Consider the following 22771-nt stretch of genomic DNA (forward strand, 5'->3'; position numbering starts at 1 on the left):
GGAAATCCCCAAGTGTCAGAAACAAAGAAGGATAAGGAACTTTCATTAGTGGATCAGGGCCCACGGTTGCCCTGGAGAGCTCCATATGAGGATTTTTAAACACTGCCTTGGGATAGAAAAATGAATCCCCTACAGAAAGGGAATTGAAAGTGAGACTAGAACTCCACCCCCTGCATAATGTTAAAATTTTTGTTTTCTTGAGACAGGGTCTCACTCTGTTACCCAGGCTGGATAACAGTGGTGCAACTATGGCTCACTGCAGCCTTAACCTCCCAGGGCTCAGGTGATCCTCCCACCTCAGCCTCCCAACAGGTCTGTGCCATCACACCTGGCTAATTTTTGTAATTTTTCAGTAGAGATGGGATTTTGCCATGTTGCCCAAACTGGTCTTCAACTCCTGAGCTAAAGTGATCCGTCCGCTTTGGCCTCCTAAAATGGTGGCATTACAGGAATGAGCCACCATGCCTGGCCAATGCTAAAATTCCTATTAAAGAATAGACCAGAAAAATGTCTGCCTACTGGCCTAGGAAAACAGTAAGGAATTTTGTCTGTTTCTACTGGGCTCTGAAGAGGGGGAAAAATGTCTTACCTCAAAATTCAAAGTAAGATTTACGTGCCTAATTTAGGTTTGGGGTTTAAGGTTGAGGTTCAAATTTCAAGAAATTGACATAAAAATTGTTCAGGAGCTAGTGTTATTTGAATAAAGCAAAAGTAAAATCCTCTCTGGAAGGAAGGTTCTAGGTACAATGGAGTAAGCACATTCCACTCTATCTTTCCCACTGAAAGTAGCAATAAAACCTGGAGAGATGGGTGGCATAGTTATTTAAGGATATTCATAGTTATTTGGAAAGTAAATAGAAACAGGCATACTGATGAAGCCTGAATTTGAATGACAACAAAAGTGGCAGATTAATATAAGACCCAGAGTTTTATTTAAAAAAAAAAAATCCTAATGAAAATGTCCAGGATACAACCCCAAATTACTCAGCATATGAAAAACCAGGAAAAGACAGCCAACAAACATCAATGATGAGATGACACAGATGTTTGGATTTAAGGGCTTTAAAGCCAGATAAAATGCTCATCAGCCAGGCCTGGTGGCACATGACTGAAGTCCCAGCTACTTGAAAGGCTGAGGCAGGAGGATCACTTGAGCCCAGGAGTTTGAGACTAGCCTGGACAACTTAGCAAAGCCCCAACTCTACCAAAAAATAAAAGAAAATTAAAAATTAGCCAGGCACACAGTGGTGCACACCTGTGATTATCCTAGTTTCTAGGGAGGCTGAGGAGGGAGGCCCACTAGAGCCCAGGAGTTCAAGGCTGCAGTGAGCTTTGATTGTACCATTGTACTCCAGCCTGGGCAACAGAACACAATAACCTGAGGGACAGAGGAAGAAGGAAGGAAGAATTAAGAAACAAGGGGATAAAGGGACTGGTCTAAATTGTGTCAAATAGAGTGCCGTAGAGATAGCAAAAATAACAAAGAAGAGATAACAGATAACAGGAAAAAAGTTAGAACTTAAAGTATAATTAAAAAGAAAAAAAAGGAAAAAAGATGAAAATTTTATAGAATTATAAAAAAACATTCTGAATTAAATAAAAATACAACATATCAAAATTTGTGGGATGTGACTATAGCAGTGCTTAAAATGAAAGGTATGCCATTAAGTGCTTATATTAGAAGAGAAAATATCTCAAATCAATAATCTAAACTACTACTTTAAGAAACTAGAAAAAGGAAATTAAACCCAAAGCAAGTTAAAGGAAGGAAATAATTTAAAAAACAAAAAAAGCCACAATGAAACAAAATGGTGTTTCTTTGAAAAGATCAATAAAGTTAAAAAAGCCTCTAGGTAGATTCACTAACAAAAAAAAGGGCAAACAAAATTTCCAATATCAGGAAGGAAAGAGGACATCAACTACAGATTCTATAAACAGTAAAATATAATAAAATACTATAAATAACTGTACGCTCATGAAACCAAAAACAGATGAAATGAGCAAATTCTTTCATTGCTATAAACTACCAAAGCTTACTTAAGGAAAAATAGATGGGTATTTTAACTTTTAAAGAAATAAAATCTGCTTTAGTTAAAAAAGCTTCCAACGAAGGCAACTGTGGCCACACATGGCTTCAGTGGTGCACTCTTCCTTTTCTGTTCTCAAGAAGAGTTTGGTTAGCAGTATTTATCCCTTAAATATTTAGAAATCGTCTCCATCTTCAGCAAAGAAAAAAAAAAACTTTCCTGTTCTAAAAGTGAAGCGTTTACAACAATTTAATGAAGTAGATGAAAAAGAAAAAGAGCAGAGACCATTAAAGAGACTTTTCATTAAGTGGCCAAAACTAGCTAGTTCTGTGAAGTACCGCCTCCACCTTGTGGCCCTCCATGGAACTGTTGCTGAAAACACTAAAACACACTGAGTTGAACTTCAAGACACAAATTTGATCTCTTAGTAGTAGTGTTTCTGAATTCCTGACAAACACCAACCTTCAGGATTCAAACACAATGAATTGGAATTCTCTGGAATTCCCAAAATCTACATTATTCTTTAAAAGAAGTTATTAAATACATTTTTTCAAACTCTTTATTCATTACATGTGTATCTTTTTTTTGTTTGTTTTTGAGATGGAGTCTACCTTTGTCACCCAGGCTGGAGTGCAGTGGGGCGATCTCCCCTCACTGCAACCTCCACCTCCCAGGTTCAAGCAATTCTCCTGCCTTAGCCTCCCGAGTAGTTGGGATTACAGGCATGTGCCACCACGCCCAGCTAATTTTTTTGTACTTTTAGTAGAGATGGGTTTCACCATATTGGCCAGGCTGGTCTCGAACTCCTGACCTTGTGATCCACCTGCTTCGGCCTCCCAAAGTGCTGGGATTATAGGTGTGAGCCACCGCATCCAGCCTACATGTGTTATCTTTAAAAAAATCATTCAATTAGTATTTGTAAGAACTGAGGCCTATAGTGAATATTCAAATGCTAGACTGCATGTGGGTATTAATGGCTAGTATGTGAATAATGTAACATTTAGAACTCAGTAAGGTTTATAGTACTGTGTAGAATCACAACATGCCAATATAAGGATTTTGCTTCAAATTCTATTTCTTGGAATACCACTCAATTTTTATTAAGTATACCATGCGTAAACTCATTAATATTTACTTAGCAGCAGACAGGGCCATGGACACACATAAAATGGCAATATTTATAATGAAGACTGATTTGTAATCACTTCTTTCCAAGGAGCTACTGTTGACCTTAACCTTTGATTCCAGGTATCAGTATTTCTAGTTTTTACTTTCAATTTGCCCTAAGTAGATTCCTTCAAATCAGTAATGTTTCTGTGTTGTTAAAACTAATTCTAATAAGAAAATTAGAATAATGTTTTCCATTTATTAAACTTCTTGACTACTTTTTCTCAGAATTCAAAAAAACGTACATTTCCCAAGAAATGCTAGGAAGAAGTTCATGCATGAAAACACCTGGTCTTTTGTCAAGTACTAAGATCTGGAAGTTTCCTACCTTTGTGAATGTAAAGAAAAAGACAAACTGCTGGATGTCAATGACAGCAATTACTATTAATTGTAAGATACTATTAATTGTAAGAAGCTTCAGAGATTGTTAATGCAAAAGAAATCTGCATCTTATTATTACTCTATCCATCATCTACCATATTTTTTGAGAAAGCTAACTTGAGCTATAACTCCCTTAAATCAAGTTGCTCAAATTTCAGATGCTATGGAAAATATATGAACCACCTGGTACAGATGACACTTTGTATTCTAGTCACTAAGAATTTATCTGCCTTTCTCCTTTCGAAGAGGACCCTGATATTGTTCAGGTATTTTCCCTCTTCCACATAGCCATCTGGAACGAGTTGGGGAGGGAGACCAAATAACTGGACTTGGCTGGCTGGGCGCGCGGTGGCTCATGCCTGTAATCCCAGCACTTTGGGTGGCCAAGGCAGGCAGATTGCCCGAGGTCAGGAGTTCGAGACCAGCCTGGCTAACATGGCGAAACCCGGTGTCTACTAAAAATACAAAAATTAGCCAAGCATGGTGGCAGACACCTGTAATCCCAGCTACTTGGGAGGCTGAGGCAGGAGAATCGCTTGAACCCCGAAGGTGGAGGTTGCAGTGAGCAGAGATCATGCCACTGCACTCCAGCCTGGGCGACAAGAGTGAAACTCCATCTCCAATAAATAAATAAATGGACTTGGCCAATTTTCCTTGACAGTGGCTGACGAGATCGAAGAGGAAGTTGTCGAGGTGCTTTGAGAAAGGTTTTCCTTGTTGCTAGAGATTATAGAGTAAATCAATTCTCTCCCACTCCCAGAATGCTGTTCTGACTCTGATGTCTAGAACTGCAGCCAACATCTTACCGCCCTGAGAAGAGCTAAGCCTCTCATCACTCAGAATGGCAGGGCAAAAGATAAAACAACCCCACCCCCACCCTCCAACACACACACACACACAAAACAAGTTCCTGATGACACTGAGCAGCTAAATTTTCTAATCCTGAAACTGCTCTAACCACAGTTAGGTATACCTTCTTATTACTGAGAGACTAGTTAATATAAAAGAGTTAATTTTCCTTTTTGTTCAAGTCAGTTAATTTTTTGATGAATTTTGTTAAAGATGTCTTAATCATTACCCTAAATGATCAGCAATGGCAGGCCATCAGACTTTGTATTCCTCTTAAAGAGGCCACCAGCAAGGTTTTTAACAGGCATGCCAAGGCTTTTCCCTGGATGGTATTTTGAGTACCCCTGATTTAACTGAAGGGGGTTTGTGCTACTTCAGCAAGAACTAAGAGAGCAAAGCCTTCAGTTTTACAAAGAACAAGAAATAAACTGGCCTACCTACAGTTGTGCAGGTTATCAATTGAAAGAAAAAATAAGTCAACCTTTTCAGCATCAGGTCATTAAACCAAAGACTAACACAACCAAAGGTTGTCCCATATGGTTCCAGTAAAAAGGAGAAGGCCTATTTATGTTTGTATCTAAGAAAAAAGTTATTTTTAAACTGATGCTTAAGAGCAGTTAAGAGACACTTTAGGAGTCCCAAATTCCCAGCCAGTACCACAAACAATGGCTTAAAGTCCTTCAGACAACCTTCTCTGAGAGAGAGAGAGAACCCCACAGTGATCTGACACAGAATCTCTTCTTTTTGTATTTGGCTAAAATAAAGAGTCTTGTTTTTCCTAAGCATGGATACAAGACAAACCCATTCAACTGTCTACTAAAGCTTATAGGTATATAAGGGTTTCCTGAGAACTTGCTCTTGCTGATGATAGAATAATACTGGCAACAGTGAGCAAGGCCACATTCTCCTCGAGAAACAAAGCTGATTACAGGAGGCACAGGGCTTCCGTTGTCTCCTGTACTACCTTCTCTCAGCCTCATCAGTTAGTCTCCTTCTTAGTCTATCCTGGGACTCTGGAGGTAAACAAGCTGTTCAGGTACGAACAAATTACAAGAGTGTACTTCTGTGTCACCGTTGCACATTCACAGCAACTTTTCTTATTGAGTTCTAGGTGCTTTATAGCACAACACCCCATATATGAAGATAAAATGTGTTACTGAGTAACACTGACCACTTAACTCTAAATCCCATATGAATAACTCCATTCTTTCAAAGACTTGGAAAATGTACTGATCTTCACTATGGCCAAGCAAATGCCTTTCTTCAGTTTAGGACAAGCTGTCAATTAGCTTTAAGTAAGAAATGAAACTGGTGTCAAAAAGTTCCGGTGTTTTCTGTGCTGACCAGCCATTTTATATATAAAAATTAGTGCTGAGATAATGTATCTTGATAAATTGGAGGCTGAAATTAAGTCCAAATCTGCCGGGTGTGGTGGCTTATACGTGTAACCCAGCACTCTGGGAAGCTGAGGCAGAAGGATCATTTGAGCCCAGGAGTTTAAGACCAGTCTGAGCAACAGAGCAAGACCAAGTCTCTATAAAAAATTAAAAATAAAGAAGTCCAAATCATTTCACTTAAATTAACCATGCTTCTTACCAATTTTCCTGCCCCTAGTTCCACATACGCTATTCCCACCCCCAAATCCATTCTCCACAATGCAGCTACAGTAGAAATGTTAAAGTGTCACTTCTAACTTAGATCCTACTCAAATGACAAAGTTCAAATTCTAGCTGGGATATTCCACATAACTCTTCACGATCTGGCCTCTGTCTTCCTTCTGGTGTCTCTTTCACCAGTCTTCATCTGGCTAACTTCTACTCATTCCTTAGGATGATCTTTCCAAGGGTGAATTAGGGACTAGGTTAGCAGCGAGAGGTGACAGTTAAGAGCACTGGCTCTAGGTTCAAATTCTAGCTCTTCCAATTTCTTTTTTTTCTTTTCTTTTTTTTTTTGAGATAGAGTCTCGCTCTGTTGCCCAGGCTGAAGTGCAATGGTCACAATCTTGGCTCACTGCAACCTCCGCCTCCCGGGTTCAAGTGATTCTCCTGCCTCAGCCTCTCGAGTAGCTGGGATTATAGGAGTGCGCCACCATGCCCGGCTGATTTTTCTATTTTTAGTAGAGATGGAGTTTCACCATGTTGGCCAGGCTAGTCTCAAACTCCTGACCTCACGTGATCGGCCTTCCCAAAGTGCTGGGATTTGCAGGCATGAGCCAACGTGCTCAGCCTTCCAGTTTCTTTTCTTTTTTTTTTTTGAGACAAAGTTTTGCTCTTGTTACCCAGGCTGGAGCACAATGGTGCGATCTCGGTTCACTGCAACCTCCGCCTCCCGGGATCAAGCGATTCTCCTGCCTCAGCCTTCCGAGTAGCTGGGATTACAGGCGACCGCCACCACGCCCGGCTAATTTTTGTATATTTAGTAGAGACAGGGTTTCACCATGTTGACCAGGCTGGCCTTGAACTTCTGACCTCAAGTGATCCACCCTCCTCAGCCTCCCAAAGTGCTGGGATTACAGGTATGAGCCACTGCGCCCGGCCCCAGCCTTTCAATTTATAACCCTGTGACTTTGAGTAAGGTTACTCACCTTACTCACTCACCTGTAAAACTAGGTTAACAAAAGCAACTACCATGTAGAGTTATTCTGAGAATAATAGAATACTGGTAAAGTCTTTAACATATTAAGAACTTAGTATTATCTATTATTTTTATTACATATCTCATTTTTGAGCTGCCTATACTCCTTATCACAGCACTCATCACCCTAAATTATAACTGGCTATTAGTCTCCTCCCACACCCAACAACTGGTTTTCAACTGCTCTCCTTGCCACCCTCCTACCACTAGCATACCTGAGAGCTACAACTTATTTCTATTAGTAACTGTGGCCCACTCTGGCAAGTGATTCTCAAGGAGTGGTCACCTCTGGTTGAGAATTATTTAGTTCAACTATTGGTTCGTGACTGGGGATGATTTTGCCTCCCAGGAAAAATTTGGCAATGTCTGGAGACATTTTTGGTTGTTCTAACAGGAAGGAAACACTACTGGTATCTAGCGGTTAAAAGCTGAGGATGCTGCTAAACATTCCACAATGCAGAGAACAGCCCCTGTAAAATAAAGAATTACGTGGCCTAAATGGCAACTGGTGCCAAGGTGGAGAAAGTATGAACTAGATAGTAAGTTCAGGAATTTTATCACTGGCATCAAATACAACATCCAGTAAATTAGAAGCATTTCATAAATGTTGCATGAAAAAAATGAGCTTATTATTGTCATTTGAGATGGAGTCTCACTCTGTCGTCCAGGCTGGAGTGCAGTGGCGTGATCTTGGCTCACTGTAACCTCTGCCTCCTGGTTCAAGCAATTCTCCTGCCTCAGCCACCAGAGTAGCTGGGATTACAGGTGTCTACTACCACACCTGGCTAATTTTTGTATTTGTAGTAGAGATGAGGTGTCACTGTTTTTGCCAGGCTGGTCTTGAACTCCCGACTTCAAGTAATCTGCCTGCCTCAGCCTCCCAAAGTACTGAGATTACAGGCATGAGCCACTGCGCTTGGTGGAAGAAAACTGTAATTCCAGTATATTCTGTAGTAATTTAAGCTACTACAATCCAGTATGTATGGAGACACATAGTATTCCCCGGTCAGGCGCGGTGGCTCACGCCTGTAATCCCAGCACTTTGGGAGGCCGAGGCGAGTGGATCACGAGGTCAGGAGTTTGAGACCAGCCTGGCCAACATAGTGAAATACCGTCTCTTACTAAAAATACAAAACTTAGCCAGGCGTGTTGGCAGGCGCCTGTAATCCCCGCTACACAGAGGCTGAGGAAGGAGAATCACTTGAACCCAGGAGTCGGAGGTTGCAGTGAGCCAAGATTGTGCCACTGTATTCCAGCCTGTGTGACAGAGCTAGACTCTGTCTTGGGGGAAACAAAAAACAAAAAAACAACAGAAAGTTATTCCCCACAGGCCTGTTCTATAAAGATCATCAATCATAATATTTCTTTCTTGATGTTTTAACAATAAACACATCATTTACAAAAATCTTTTCTATTTAATCCCTTCTACTGAAATAATGCTGCCCACTACAGGAGCACCAACTAAGAAAACCAAAATGTTTAGTGTTCTTTAACTGAGAAACCTGAAAATGCCACCAACCCACACACCCTCTTCTTAGGGCAGCTGAGTAGATGCTGGCACCTGTACGTATGCTTTGAGCTACAATTCATCAATCATTGAAATTCAAATGAGTGCAGAGGTGGAAGGTAGCAGAGTTTCACTAAGAAATGAAAAAATTGGAGGCCGAGACGGGCGGACCACGAGGTCAGGAGATCGAAACCATCCTGGCTAACATGGTGAAACCACGTCTCTACCAAAAAATACAAAAATCTAGCCGGGCGAGGTGGCGAGCGCCTGTAGTCCCAGCTACTCGGGAGGCTGAGGCAGGAGAATGGCATAAACCTGGGAGGCGGAGCTTGCAGTGAGCTGAGATCCGGCCACGGCACTCCAGTCCCGGCGGCAGAGCGAGACTCCGTCTCAAAAAAAAAAAAAAAAAAAAAAAAAAAAAAAAAAAAAAAAAGAAATGAAAAAATTACAAGGCCAAATATCATTACAGCCTTGTTCCAAGCACCTCTGTTGCCCCAAATTGCAAAATGTCTTCTATGCTTTTAGATAAACAATAATGAACTTGGAAGAACATTCAAAGGAAACACTAGAAAGTATATCTGAGAACAAGCTGAAGTCAGTCATCATACGGGATTTAAAAAATGGTCAAAACCTGGAATGCTTCTTGACCTTTCTGAGTTGGCTGCAGGTTTGTGGTGCTCCCTGAGGCGTCTGTCCTGCGCCAAGATGCTTCAAAGTATTATTAAAAATGTGTGGATCCCCATGAAGCCCTACTACACTCAAGTTTACCAGGAGATTTGGATAGGAATGGGGCTGATGGGCTTCATCGTTTATAAAATCCGGGCCACTGATAAAAGAAGTAAGGCTTTGAAAGCTTCGGCGCCTGCTCCTGGTCATCACTAACCAGATTTACTTGGAGTACATGTGAAAGAAAACATCAGTCCGCCTGTAAATTTAAGCAAGCCGTGTTAGAGGGGGAGCGTGGAACGTCCCTGTACACTTGTATAAGTACCATTTACTTCATGGCATGAATAAATGGATCTGTGAGATGCAAAAAAAAAAAAAAAGTCAAAACCTGGAATGCTTCTTTAAGAAGAAAAAAAGCAATCTGCAGACACTAAGACTAACTGAAAAATACTTAACATTTACTATTCTAATTAGTCATTCTGGGGCACATCTTCCCCATTAGATTGTGAACATATCTAATTCAACTTTGTATTAATAAATCTAGCAAAAACTCAATGCATGGTATGTAGGTGCCTTAATATATTTATTGACTGAACAGATGAACTATATGCAGATATTTTCCCCATACAAATGCCTGTTCTAGTAAGGCCTGTCCTTTTATGTAGTAACTTATTCATTTTGCCTTCCTCTGTATTTAAAATCTTAGCAAATCAAATTCAGTAGCACAAGGAATGTTGTGTTCAGATCAAGCATGTCGAATAGCAGATCTCAGTAATGTTTCCATTAAACCAACCACTCCCTATCCCTACCACCACCACCACCACCACCACCACCACCACCACCAAAAAAGGGACAGAATTCTCATTTCCCGCTTACTTATAAGTTTATCATTCCTTACCTTCTTCAGGGGCAGCTGAAGCTCCTTCAGATAGTACAGGCTGTAACTCTCCAGTTTCAGAATTATTTTCCAAATCAGTCATCTGCAGTCCTTCCAGATGACCTCCTTTAGCATTAGCCCTCAAAGAAGAAAACAACTTGGTATTTTTATGTAACTAGTAAGTGACACAATAATCTATATTTTCTTTTTGAACTGAGCACCAAACTAAGTAGGGTACGTGCTCTGGTGTTTAATAGTAAATTTCAAATTTTACCTTAAAATATTTTTTTTTTTTTTTTGAGACGGAGTCTTGCTCTGTCGCCCAGGCTGGAGTACAGTGGCCGGATCTCAGCTCACTGCAAGCTCCGCCTCCCGGGTTTACGCCATTCTCCTGCCTCAGCCTCCCAAGTAGCTGGGACTACAGGCGCCCGCCACCTCGCCCCGCTAGTTTTTTGTAATTTTTAGTAGAGACGGGGTTTCACCGTGTTAGCCAGGATGGTCTCGATCTCCTGACCTCGTGATCCGCCCGTCTCGGCCTCCCAAAGTGCTGGGATTACAGGCTTGAGCCACCGCGCCCGGCCTACCTTAAAATATTTCACTAAGGGCCAGGCGCAGTGGCTCATGCCTGTAATCCCAGCACCTTGGGAGGCCAAGGCGGGTGGATCACCTGAGGTAGGAGTTCAAGATCAGCCTGGACAAGATGGTGAAGCTCTGTCTCTACTAAAAATACAAAAATTAGCCAGGTGTGGTGGTGGGCACCTGTAATCCCAGCTACTCAGGAGGCTGAAGCAGAGAACTGCTTGAACCCAGGAGGCAGAGGTTGCAGTGAGCTGAGATTGCACTGCTGCACTGCAGCCTGGGCGACAGAGCAAGACTCTGTCTCAAAAAAAATAAATAGGCTGGGCGCGGTGGCTCAAGCCTGTAATCCCAGCACTTTGGGAGGCTGAGACGGGTGGATCACAAGGTCAGGAGATCGAGACCATCCTGGCTAACACGGTGAAACCCCGTCTCTACTAAAAAATATAAAAAACTAGCCGGGCGAGGTGGCGGGCGCTTGTAGTCCCAGCTACTTGGGAGGCTGAGGCAGGAGAATGGCGTAAACCCAGGAGGCGGAGCTTGCAGTGAGCTGAGATCCGGCCACTGCACTCCAGCCTGGGCGACAGAGCGAGACTCCGTCTCAAAAAAAAAAAAAAAAAAAAATAAATAAATAAATAAATAATAAAATAAAATTTAAAAATTTCACTAAATATTCACAAAAAAGTTATGAAATGGTGGATTATATCAATGTTAGTATCCTGGTTGTGATATTGTACTACAGTTTTGCAAAATGTTATTAGGGGAGAAAAGTACACAAGATGTCTCTGCATTATTTCTTACAACTGCATGTGAACCTACAATTAGCTCAATAAAATTTTAACTTATAAATGGAAGTTTTAAATAATATGTTCTAAGAGGGAAAGACTTTTAAGATATATTATTATTACTATTATTTGAGATGGAGTCTCACTCGGTCACCCAGGCTAGCGTGTAGTGATGTGATCTCAGCTCACTGCAACCTCTGCCTCCTGGGCTCAAGTGATTCTCCTGCCTCAGCCTTTCAAGTAGCTGGGATTACAGGTGTCCAGCATGACGCCGACAATTTTTGTACTTTGTTTTTAGTAGAGACAGTGTTTTACCATGATGGCCAGGCTGGTCTCAAACTCCTGACCTCAACTATCTGACCACCTCAGCCTTCCAAAGTGCTGCGCTTACAGGTGTGAGCCACGGTGCCTGGCCTGAGAGATACTATTGAATGAGAAATCAAAGTACACCTTTTGCATTAAAAAAGCTACATAGTCACAGTTCCTTAAATACACACAAAAACCGAGAAGACACAGCATACATGAAAAATTAAGAACAGCATGAATGTGTGCGGGGCAGGGGGTTGGAAAACTAGGTTGTGGGAGATAAGGATGGGAAACTTTTCACTTATTCTTTTTTCCTTTCATTATGAAACACTTATCATTAGTATTTAATATTTATTTTTATTTAAAAAATAAACAGAGGCAAGGTCTTGCTATGTTGCCAAGGCTGTTCTCAAATTTCTGGGCTCAGGTAATCCTCCCACCTCAGCCTCCAAAAGTGCTGGGATTACAGGTGTGTGCCACTGTGCCCAGCCTTTCATTAGTATTTAAACTTTTTGCTTACACTACTTTAAATCAGGCAGGGAAAAAAAACATGAGCTGGACAGCATCTACATGAACCAGGCTGGTAGATAAAATCAACTGCAAAATGAGGATCATAGCTAAGAGCTGTAGACACTTGTACAGGATTTTACACTCTAGAAAAAAAAACTAAGTTCATGTATATTTAACTGTGATGACTAAAGGCAGATAAAAATATCTCCATAGCAAATACAATATAGAAGCTAGTTGCAGCTTTAATTTGAAGAAATGTATAAAACATCAGGCTAGGTAGTAGGTAGGGAAGAAAAGACAATCTCCAGTGATTTTAACATCTTTCTACTACTGAAACTTGAGCCGCAAAGGAAAGCTAAACCACCAGCCAATCTTGTAGTTTTGGTAATGAGCCAGACACCTTGACTATATAAAATTAAGTAAACTTAAAGGGTGTTAATCTTTCTCCAATTGAGGTAAAATTCTTTTCAGAGTCTCCAAAATAGAACTATTTCATTGTTTAAATTTAGAAATAGGTTTAATATCCATAAAATAGATAAGCAGATGGATATTAATGGCTCATGATCTGTCACATCCATAGCCAACATCCATAATCACTCTATCTTTTGAATAGATGAAAGTTTAATTGCCATGCCTGGGATTTGAGTTTATGTCTCCTAGGGGAGAGATAAAGGTGTTAACTACTACATACCCTTTTGGAAAATTCCAACTATAAGTTTTGAGGATACTTTGATAAGAGGAGAGAAGAGAGGTGAGATAAAAGCAGAAAAGCAGTGTTAAAGTTGCTGTAAGTGCTTTGTTTCATACAAAATTTATATAAATGCCTGTGACATGTAATATAGCCCAACACTAACATTTTTGCCAAGTATAGGACTGAAAAAAAAAAATAAAAACCAAAAAAAGCTGACAACCTTCCCCCCACCACACACAAATTTACAAGGCAGAGTTCAGATAAGGTTACGTATCATTGTGAAAATGAGCTCTAACTCTGAAAATGAGCTCCAACATATCTAAACGAAACTTCCAGTACTATCTCATCTCATTAAAAAAAGTATTATCTCATCCCATTAAAAAAAAGTAAAATCTCTGATACTTTAAAAAGTTAAAATTTAGGGCAGGTGCAGTGGCTCACGCCTGTAATCCCAACACTCTGGGAGGCCAAGGTGGGCATATCACTTGAGGTCTCAGGAGTTCAAGACCAGCCAGGCCAACGTGGCGAAACTTTGTCTCTACTAAAAGTACAAAAATTAGCAAGGTGTGGTGGCGGGCACCTGTAATCCCAGCTACTTGGGAGACTGATGCAGGAGAATCGCTTAAACCCAGGAGGCAGAGGTTGCAGTGAGCTGAGATCACGGCACTGCACTCCAGCCTGGGTGACAGAGCGAGGCTCTGTTTAACAACAAAAAAAAAAGTTAAAATTCAGTGCAATACATGTATTTTCTGTCCACTAAAAAATTAACAATTATTAATTTGTTCATCATGATGCAAACTTAAAGTTCCAAACAAAGCTATTAGCTATTATACCATTACATATACAAAACAACTTAATTTACCCCAAGGTGACCATTTTTCTCCTTTTCTCAACAGCAGGCAAGCCACTGAAAACTGCAACCACAAAAGTATCTGAATCCAAAGCTTTATACTGCCAGTCTTCAGTTTTTGGCAGAATATCACCGATACTGCCACGTATCAAGGCTCGGGGAGAACTGTGCCTGCTCCCAGACTGAGAGCTTCCTGGGGAGCCTTCAAAAAAAGGAAGAGAGAATACAAAAATTAGCTGGGTATGGTGGTGTGCGCCTGTAATCTCAGCTACTTGGGAGGCTGAGACACGAGGATCACTTGAACCTGGGAGGCAGAGGTTGCAGTGAGCCGAGATTGTGCTACACTCCAGCCTGGAAAACAGAGCAAGACTCAAAAAAAAAAAAAAAAAAAAAGGAGGGATAATCAGAAAGAAGGCAAATAAACATGGAAGGTCTCTCTCAGTTATATTAGAAAATCTCACTATATATATAATTTTAAAACTACATAAAAACTTCAAAAATAGGCCGGGCATGGTGGCTCATGCCTGTAATCCTGGCACTCTGGGAGGCCAAGGCGGATGGATCACCTGAGGTCAGGAGTTCAAAGTCAGCCTGGCCAACGTGGTGAAACCCTGTCTCTACTAAAAATACAAAAATTAGCTGGGCGTGGTGGCGTGCACTTGTAGTCCCAGTTACTCAGGAGACCGAGGCAGGAGAATCACTTGACACGGGGGGCGGAGGTTGTGGTGAGCCAAGATTGTACCATTGCACTCCAGCCTAGGCAACAAGAGCAAAAAACTCCATCTCAAAAAAGAAAAAAACACTTCAAAAATAATTTTGAAACATATCCCTTTTTTTTTTTTATGCCAGGCATTTAAAATTAAGGCGTCCAGGCCAAGTGTTGTGGCTCACACCTATAATTTTACACTTTAGCAGGCTGAGACAGGAAGACTGTTTGAGCTCAGAAGTTCAAGACCAGCCTGGGCAATGTAGCGAAACCCCGTCTTGGCAAAAAAAAAAAAAAGCCAGGTACGGCTGCATGTGTCTGTGTCTGTGGTCCCAGCTACTTGGGAGGCTGAGGTGGAAGGATCACTTTTGTCTGGGAGGTCAAGGCTGTAGTGAGCTATGATTGCACCACTGCATCCCTAGCCTAGAAAACAGAGCAAGACTCTATCTCAGGAAAACAACAAAAATTAAAAAAAAAAAAATCAAGGAGTTTAGAATACATAGTCTAATGGCTGTATTTTGTTAAGGGTCTGTTCTGTTGTGAGATCAAGAAACTTTTGGGCCAGGTGCGGTGGGGCTCATTCCTGTAATCCTAGCACTTTGGGAGGTTGAGGTAGGAGGATTGCTTGAGCTCAACCTGTCTCTACAAAAAATACAAAAATTAGCCAGGCATAGTGGTGCACATCTGTAGTCCCAGCTACTTGGTGGGGCTGAGGCAGGAGGATTGCTTAAACCACCGGTCGAGGCCGCGGTGAGCCAAGATCGCACCACTGCTCTCCAGCCTGGGTGACAAAGTGAGACCCTGTTTCAAAAAAAGAAACTTTCAAATCCAACGTTAGCATTTCTGGTACCCTTCAAGATCTAAAGCTCCATGATAACATTAATTTCAAGTAATAAATATCTACCCCACTAAAAGTACATTCTGAATCCCTCAAATTTACCTTCAGACAGAGTCTGACAGTCTCCCTTTGAACGACTACTCTCTCCAGGATCCACTGCTCTTCGAAGTGATAGACTACCTGCTACACTGGATCGAGCTGGCTTGGGTGAATTACTCTTCTTATTTGTGGCTGCAAAGACATTTAAGAACACCTCTGAATAGGATACAACAGCATAAAACTTACTATTTAGTCCGTCAGAAAATGTTTTAATCTTACCTTGCATGGAAGCTGTTCTCTCTACTGTCTAAAAATAAAAAACATTCTGCAGCCCCAACTGGTTATAAAACATTCCCATCTTGTTGCTTGTGGAGCAGAATCTTTGTTTTTTTCAGACGGAGTCTTGCTCTTGTTGCCCAGGCTGGAGTGCAATGGAGCAATCTTGGCTCACTACAACCTCCACCTCCTGGGTTCAAGCAATTCTCCTGCCTCAGCCTCCCAAGTAGCTGAGATTACAGGCACCCGTCACCAAGCCCAGCTAATTTTTGTATTTTTAGCAGAGACAGGGTTTTGTCATGTTGGCCAGGCTGGTCTCGAACACCTGACCTCAGGTGATCCACCTGCCTCAGCCTCCCAAAGTGCTGGGATTACAGGCGTGAGCCAACCACACCCAGCCCGTAAAATCTTAACTTAAAAGACTACTTAAAAGATTATTTGTAAGCTCCATAAGAAAAATCATACAAATTTCAATGCAGTTAAACTATTAACAAAAATATAACCCATCAAACATTTGGAAATTGTTAAGTACTATTGGATTAAAAAGAAAATCAATGCTGAGTTAGAAACAAATTACAATCATGGTACTTCAAATCAAAATGTCTGTCGCCAAACCCGTAGTGAAAAGAAAATGTATAGCCTTAAAATGAATTAATTAGCAAAAAAAGGGACTATATGACCTAATATGCATAGATTCAAAAGCCAGGAAAACAATAAAAATAAGCAAGCAAGAATGCTATTGCCAGAAGGCAGGGACCTGCCCTTGATTTCAGCCTGCAAATCTGTAAGTTAAATAAATCTCTTTTAAAAATAAATTTTTAAAAAAGAACAAAAATAAAATTGTAAAAAAGAATTTAAAAAAAGCAGAAGAAATTCATTAATAGATACTAAACAGGTTTAGCAAGGTTGCAGGATATAAGACAAAATAACTTACTGTATTTCTCTGCACTAGCAGACAATGTGAGAATGAAGTTAAGAAAACAATTTCATTTTTAATAGCATAAAATACAATTAAAATACTTAGGAATTTATTTAACAAAAGAAATGTGAGACTTGTTCACTGAAAACCACCACACATTGCTGAAAGTAAATAGAGACAACAGCAAAGACATCCTATGTTCATCACTGATTGGAACACTTAATACTGTTAACAAAGCAATATTCTTAAAATTGATCTACAGATTCAACACAATTTCTATAAAAATCATAGCTGTTTCTTTTTTTTTTTTTTTTTTTTTGCAGAAACTGACAAGCTAATCCTAAAATCTATTTGAAAATGTAAGAGACCCGGCCGGGCGCGGTGGCTCAAGCCTGTAATCCCAGCACTTTGGGAGGCCGAGACAGGCGGATCACGAGGTCAGGAGATCGAGACCATCCTGGCTAACACAGTGAAACCCCGTCTCTACTAAAAAATACAAAAAACTAGCCGGGCGAGGTGGCAGGCGCCTGTAGTCCCAGCTACTCTGGAGGTTGAGGCAGGAGAATGGCGTAAACCCGGGAGGCGGAGCTTGTAGTGAGCTGAGATCCGGCCACTGCACTCCAGCCTGGGCGACAGAGCGAGACTCCGTCTCAAAAAAAAGAAAGAAAATGTAAGAGACCCACAATACCCAAAATAATCTTAAATGGAACACTCACTTCTGATTTCAAAAGTTACTGTAACTATGTGGTACTGCCATATACACATATATATCATCAAAACAGAACTGAGAGTCTAGAAACAAACCCCTACATTTATGGTCCACTGATTTTTGACAAGGATGCCAAGACAATGCAATGGGCAAAGAAAAAAAGAGGGACAATAACAAGTGCTGCCAATGGTGTGGAAAACCTGGAGCTCTCATATACTGTTGCTGGGAATATAAAATGATGCAGCTACTTTGGAAAATATTCTGGCACTGGTAGTTCCTCAAAAAGTTAAACACAGTTGCCATGTAACCCATTAATTCCACTTCTAAGTATATACTCAAACAAAACCACATGTCCAAACAAAAACCTGTACATGAATGTTCATAGCAGCACTACTGATAATGGCCAAAAAGTAGAAACAACCCAAATATCCATCAACTAAAGAGTGGATAAATAGTATGTGGTACAGCCATACAATAAAATATCATGCTGCCATAAAAAGGAATATTTATATGTCACAATATGGATGAACCTTGAAAGGGCTGTGTTAAGTGAAATAAGCCAGACATAAGACCTCATATGGTATGAGTCTATTTATATGAAAAGTCCAGGCTGGGTGCGGTAGCTCACATCTGTAATCCCAGCACTTTGGGAGGCTGAGGTGGGCAGAGCATGAGGTCAAGAGATCAAGTCCATCCTGGCCAACATGGTGAAACCTCGTCTCTACTAAAAATACAAAAATTAGCTGGACGTGGTGGTGCACACCTGTAGTCCCAGCTCCTCGGGAGGCTGAGGCAGGAGAATGGCGTGAACCCAGAAGGCGGAGCTTGCAGTGAGCCAAGATTGTGCCACTGCACTCCAGCCTGGGCGACAGAGCGAGACTCCATCTCAAAAAAAATCCAGAAGAAGAAAAATCCATAGAGAATAAGTAGATTAGTGGTTACCAAAAGATAGGAGGAGAGGAAGATGGGGAATGACTCTTTGGGTTTGGATTTGGAGCTCTAGGGAGAGGGTTAATGAAAATGTTCTTAGACTTAGATAAATGTTCTAGACTTAGGAAAAATGATGACCAGTTTCTCCACTAAAAGGATAAACGAATTATCAGTTAAGGAAAAAAGTGTTAATAGGCCGGGCGCAGTGGCTTGTGCCAGTAATCCCAGCACTTTGGGAGGCCAAAGTGGGTGGATTACCTGAGGTCAGGAGTTTGAGACCAGCCTGGCCAGCGTGGTGAAACCCCGGCTCTACTAAAAAGGCAAAAATTAGCCAGTCATGGTGGCACACACCTGTAATCCCAGCTATTCGGGAGGCTGAGGCAAGAGAATTGCTTGAGCCCAGGATATGGAGGTTGCAGTGAGCCAAGATCGCGCCACTGCACTCCAGCATGGCGGACAGAGTGAGACTCTTGTCTCAAAAAAAGTATTAACAAAGACAAAAGCAGAAATGTAATGAAATGGTAAAAGAGAACGTATGAAATAAATCTAAGAACATAGTCTTTGAGGAAATGAACAAAATTAGCAAATCCCTTGAGCAGGTCAAATCAAAGGAGAAAAAAAAACCACAAGTAAGCAATAAAACAAGTGAAAAAGAAGTTAACACCCCATATGCACGAGAAGTTTTAAAAATTTCAGAAAACAGAATAAATGTATATCAATAAATTTAAAGACCCAAATATAATCAGTTTTTCTTCAAAAACTATAGTAACTGACTTAGGTAGCAGAAGAAGTATGAGAAAACCACATCTGACAAGAGATTAATGACCAGGATCTAAAACAACTCTACAGGAAAAAATTTAATAATCTGATTAAAAATGGGCAAAAAATCTGAATAGATATTTCTCAAAAGACATACAAATAGCAAACAGGCATATGAAAAAAGTGCTCAACATCACTGATCATCAGAGAAATGCAAATCAAAACTACAATAAGATACCATCTCATCCTAGTGAAAATGACTTTTATTCAAAACACAGGCAATAACAAATGCTGGTGAGGATGTAGAGAAAAGGCAACTCTCATACACCATTGATGGGAATGCAAGTTAGTAAAACCAATACGGAAAACAGTTTGGAGGTTCCTCAAAAAAACTAAAAATAGATCTACTATATGATCCAGCAATCCCACTGCTGGTTATATATCCAAAAGAAAGCAAATTAGTATATCAAAGAGATATCTGCTGTCCCATGTTTACTACAGCACTATTCACAATAACCATGGTTTGGAAGCAACCTAAGATCCACAGACAAATGGATAAAGAAAATGTGGGTTGGGCGTGGTAGCTCACACCCATAATCCTGGCACTTTGGAAGCCCGAGGCAGGTGGATCATTTGAGGTCAGGAGTTCGAGACCAGCCTGACCAACATGATGAAACCCCATCTCTACTAAAAAATACAAAAAAATTAGCTGGATATGGTGGTGCATGCCTGTAGTCCCAGCTACTTGGGAGGCTGAGGCAGGAGAATCACTTGAACCCAGGAGGCAGAGGGTGCAGTGAACTGAGATTGTGCCACTGCACTCCAGCCTGGGCAACAGAGTGAGACTCCATCTCAAAAAAAAAAAAAAGAAAGAAAGAAAGAAAAAAGAAAATGTGGTACATATACACACTGGATACTATTCAGTCATAAAAAACGAATGAGATCCTGTCATTTGCAACAACCTAGGTGGAACTGGAATCATTACGTTAAGTGAAATAAGTCAGGCACACAAAGACAAACTTCACACATTCTCACTTATTTTTGGGGGCTAAAAATTAAAACAACTGAACTCAAGATAATAAAGCAACGGTTGCCCGAGGCTAGGGAGTGTAGTGGGTGACTGGGGGGACGGTTAATGGGTACAAAAATGTATTTAGATAGAATGAATAATATCTAGTATTTGTTAGTACAACAGGGTGACTACAGTCTACAATAATTTATTGTACTTCTAAAAATAAAAGAGTACAATTGGATTGTTTTAACACAAAGGATAAATGCTTGAGATGATGGATACTCCATTTACCCTGATGTGATTATTATACATTGTAAGCCTGTATCAAAATATCTCATATATCCTATAAATATATATACCTAAAATGTACCCACAAAAATTAAAAATTAAAAAATTAAAAATATGAGGAAACCAATAAATGCACAGAAATTAAAAAGGCTATTAAAGTTCTAACTCTGAAAGAGTTATTATACTAGTTTTATGAATGCTATTTATCAGACATAAAGTTTAATATAGCATAGGAGCAAACTATATACAGTTAAAATAATCTTATAGCACAGAAAACAACAAAAACATCTGAATTTAATCTGTAAAACAAGCACAGAATTAGAACTAAAGTGGATTAAGGATAATGTAATGAAATAGATCAATTTCACTTATGACTATGTAGTCAAGTATCCTAAGTAAAATATTAGCAAACTGAATATAGCAGTGTTGTTTTTTTTTTTAATTATAGGCCCAAACTAAATAGGATACATTCCAGTATTTCAAGAATGGTCAACATTAGAAAAATAATATAATTTATTTTATGATAATAAAGTAATGGAAGAAAATAGTAAATCATTTTGACAAATGTCAAAACATCATTTGATATAATTCTAAACAGCTTCAGTTTAAAAAGAAAGGAAATTCTCGTGGTAAGAAAAGAGGCAGTTTGGTGTTAGGGTGAAGGGCATAGGCTCTGAGGTTCAAGTTTTTGGCTATGCCAATTACCAATGTGAAACTAGCAACATTATTCAATGCCTGCTGCCTTGGTTTCCTCCTCTGTAAACTGGGAATGAAATTGACTTACCTTACCTCTTAGACTTCTTGTTAAGATTAAGTGAGTCAACGCATGTGATTTAGAATAGTTAGAATAATGTCTGGCACACAGTTAACACTTAGTAAATGTTAGCCATTATTGGTATTGTTGTTGTTACTAGAAATAGAAGGATGTACCTTTTTAACTTCTTTTTTTTTTTTTTGAGACAGTCTCACTCGTCACCCAGGCTGGAGTGTGGTGGCACAATCTTGGCTCACTGCAACCTCCACCTCCTGGGTTCAAGCGATTCTCGTGCCCTGGCCTCCTGAGTAGCTGGGATTACAGGCATGTGCCATAATGCCCAGCTAATTTTTTTTTGTATTTTTAGTAGAGAAGGGGTTTCTCCATGTTGGCCAGGCTGGTCTCCAACTCCTGGCCTCAATTAATCTGCCCGACTCGGCCTCCCAAAGTACTGGGATTACAGGCGTGAGCTATTGCACATGGTTTTTTAAACTCGACAGAAACAGGCCTGTAATCTCAGCACTTTGGGAGACTGAGGCAGGTAGATCATGAGGTGAGAAAATCAAGAGCATCCTGGCTAACATGGCGAAACCCAGTCTCTACTAAAAAATACAAAAAAATTAGCCACGCGTGGTGGCAGGCACCTGTAGTCCCAGCTACTTGGGAGGCTGAGGCAGGAGAACGGCATGAACCCAGGAGGCAGAGCTTCCAGTGAGCTGAGATGGCCACTGCACCCCAGCCTGGGTGACGGAGCAAGACTGTCTCAAAAAAAAAAAAAAAAAAAAACGACCTATTGAAATTTTAATATACCATTTGGTTTATAGCAATATAGCAAACCTCAAATTTAATGAGAAAAAAAACTAAAGGAATTCCTAAATAAAGTTGAAAAATTATAAAAACCCTATCACTGTTACTAGGAAACTGTTGAGGTAGCTGCCTAGACAACGCAATACAAAAAGTAAGCAGAAAAGGAATGAACAAATTATGATTATCTGCTGATGATATAAATATTCAGAAAATCAAGATAACTGATTGAAAAACTGTTAATAAAACAAATTCACCAGGCCAGGTGCGGTGGCTCATGCTTGTAATTCCAGCACTTTGGGAGGCTGGATGGATGGGAGGATCACCTGAGGTCAGGAGTTCGAGATCAGCCTGACCAATACGATGAAACCCTGTCTCTACTAAAAATACAAAAATTAGCCAGGAGTGGTGGCATGCGCCTGTAATCTCAGCTACTCGAGAGGCTGACAAAGGAGAATCACTTGAACCCAGGAGGCAGAGGTTGCAGTGAGCCGAGATTGTGCCATTGCACTCCAGCCTGGGCAACAAGAGTGAAACTCCATCCCCCATCGCGCAAAAAAAAAAAAAAAAAAAATCGCCACATTGGTTGAATACAGAATAAACATAAAAATCAGTATTTTTGTCTTTTATGTCAGTAACAATTAGAAAATACTATGAGAGAAAAAGAGATTCCACTCACAATAGCTACCTGAGATACAATACGTTGAGAAATGAATTTAACAAGACATATATAGAACTTACATGAAAAAAACTGAAAATTCTAAAAAAGGATATGAACATAATAGATGACCTGAATAAATGGAGAAGCACCACATTCCTAGACACGAATGCTTTGATGCTGAAAAGATATCAATTGCCCAAATTAATCTCTCCTCTTTTTTTAAGAGAGAAAGACTCTTGCCCAGATTGGA

General features: G+C 40.3%; 2 protein-coding genes across 10 annotated transcripts in view; one reads left to right on the top strand and one right to left on the bottom strand.

The window, feature by feature from the left end:
- TRIM37 (tripartite motif containing 37) overlaps positions 1-22771 on the bottom strand; it is a 128095-nt gene that overhangs the window by 20699 nt on the left and 84625 nt on the right. For all 9 annotated transcript variants that reach the window (XM_033183683.1, XM_033183685.1, XM_033183681.1 and 6 more), the window contains 3 exons: positions 15473-15601; positions 13839-14028; positions 10130-10248 (listed from right to left, as the gene is read on the bottom strand). In XM_033183683.1, coding sequence (XP_033039574.1) covers positions 10130-10248; positions 13839-14028; positions 15473-15601 — 438 coding nt within the window. The remainder of the gene's footprint in view (positions 1-10129; positions 10249-13838; positions 14029-15472; positions 15602-22771) is intronic.
- Positions 9208-9611, top strand: LOC117067312 (ATP synthase subunit ATP5MPL, mitochondrial-like). The gene has a single exon (XM_033183689.1). It carries the CDS (start codon positions 9271-9273, stop codon positions 9445-9447), a length of 177 nt encoding a protein of 58 aa, XP_033039580.1. The 5' UTR covers positions 9208-9270; the 3' UTR covers positions 9448-9611.

This window comes from Trachypithecus francoisi, unplaced genomic scaffold (assembly GCF_009764315.1).
Source record: "Trachypithecus francoisi isolate TF-2019V2 unplaced genomic scaffold, Tfra_2.0 Lachesis_group20, whole genome shotgun sequence".
Lineage (NCBI taxonomy): Eukaryota > Metazoa > Chordata > Mammalia > Primates > Cercopithecidae > Trachypithecus > Trachypithecus francoisi.

What these genes read in the sequence shown, in the direction of transcription:
- LOC117067312 (XM_033183689.1), top strand. Translation starts at nt 9,271, where the DNA reads ATGCTTCAAAGTATTATTAAAAATGTGTGGATCCCCATGAAGCCCTAC.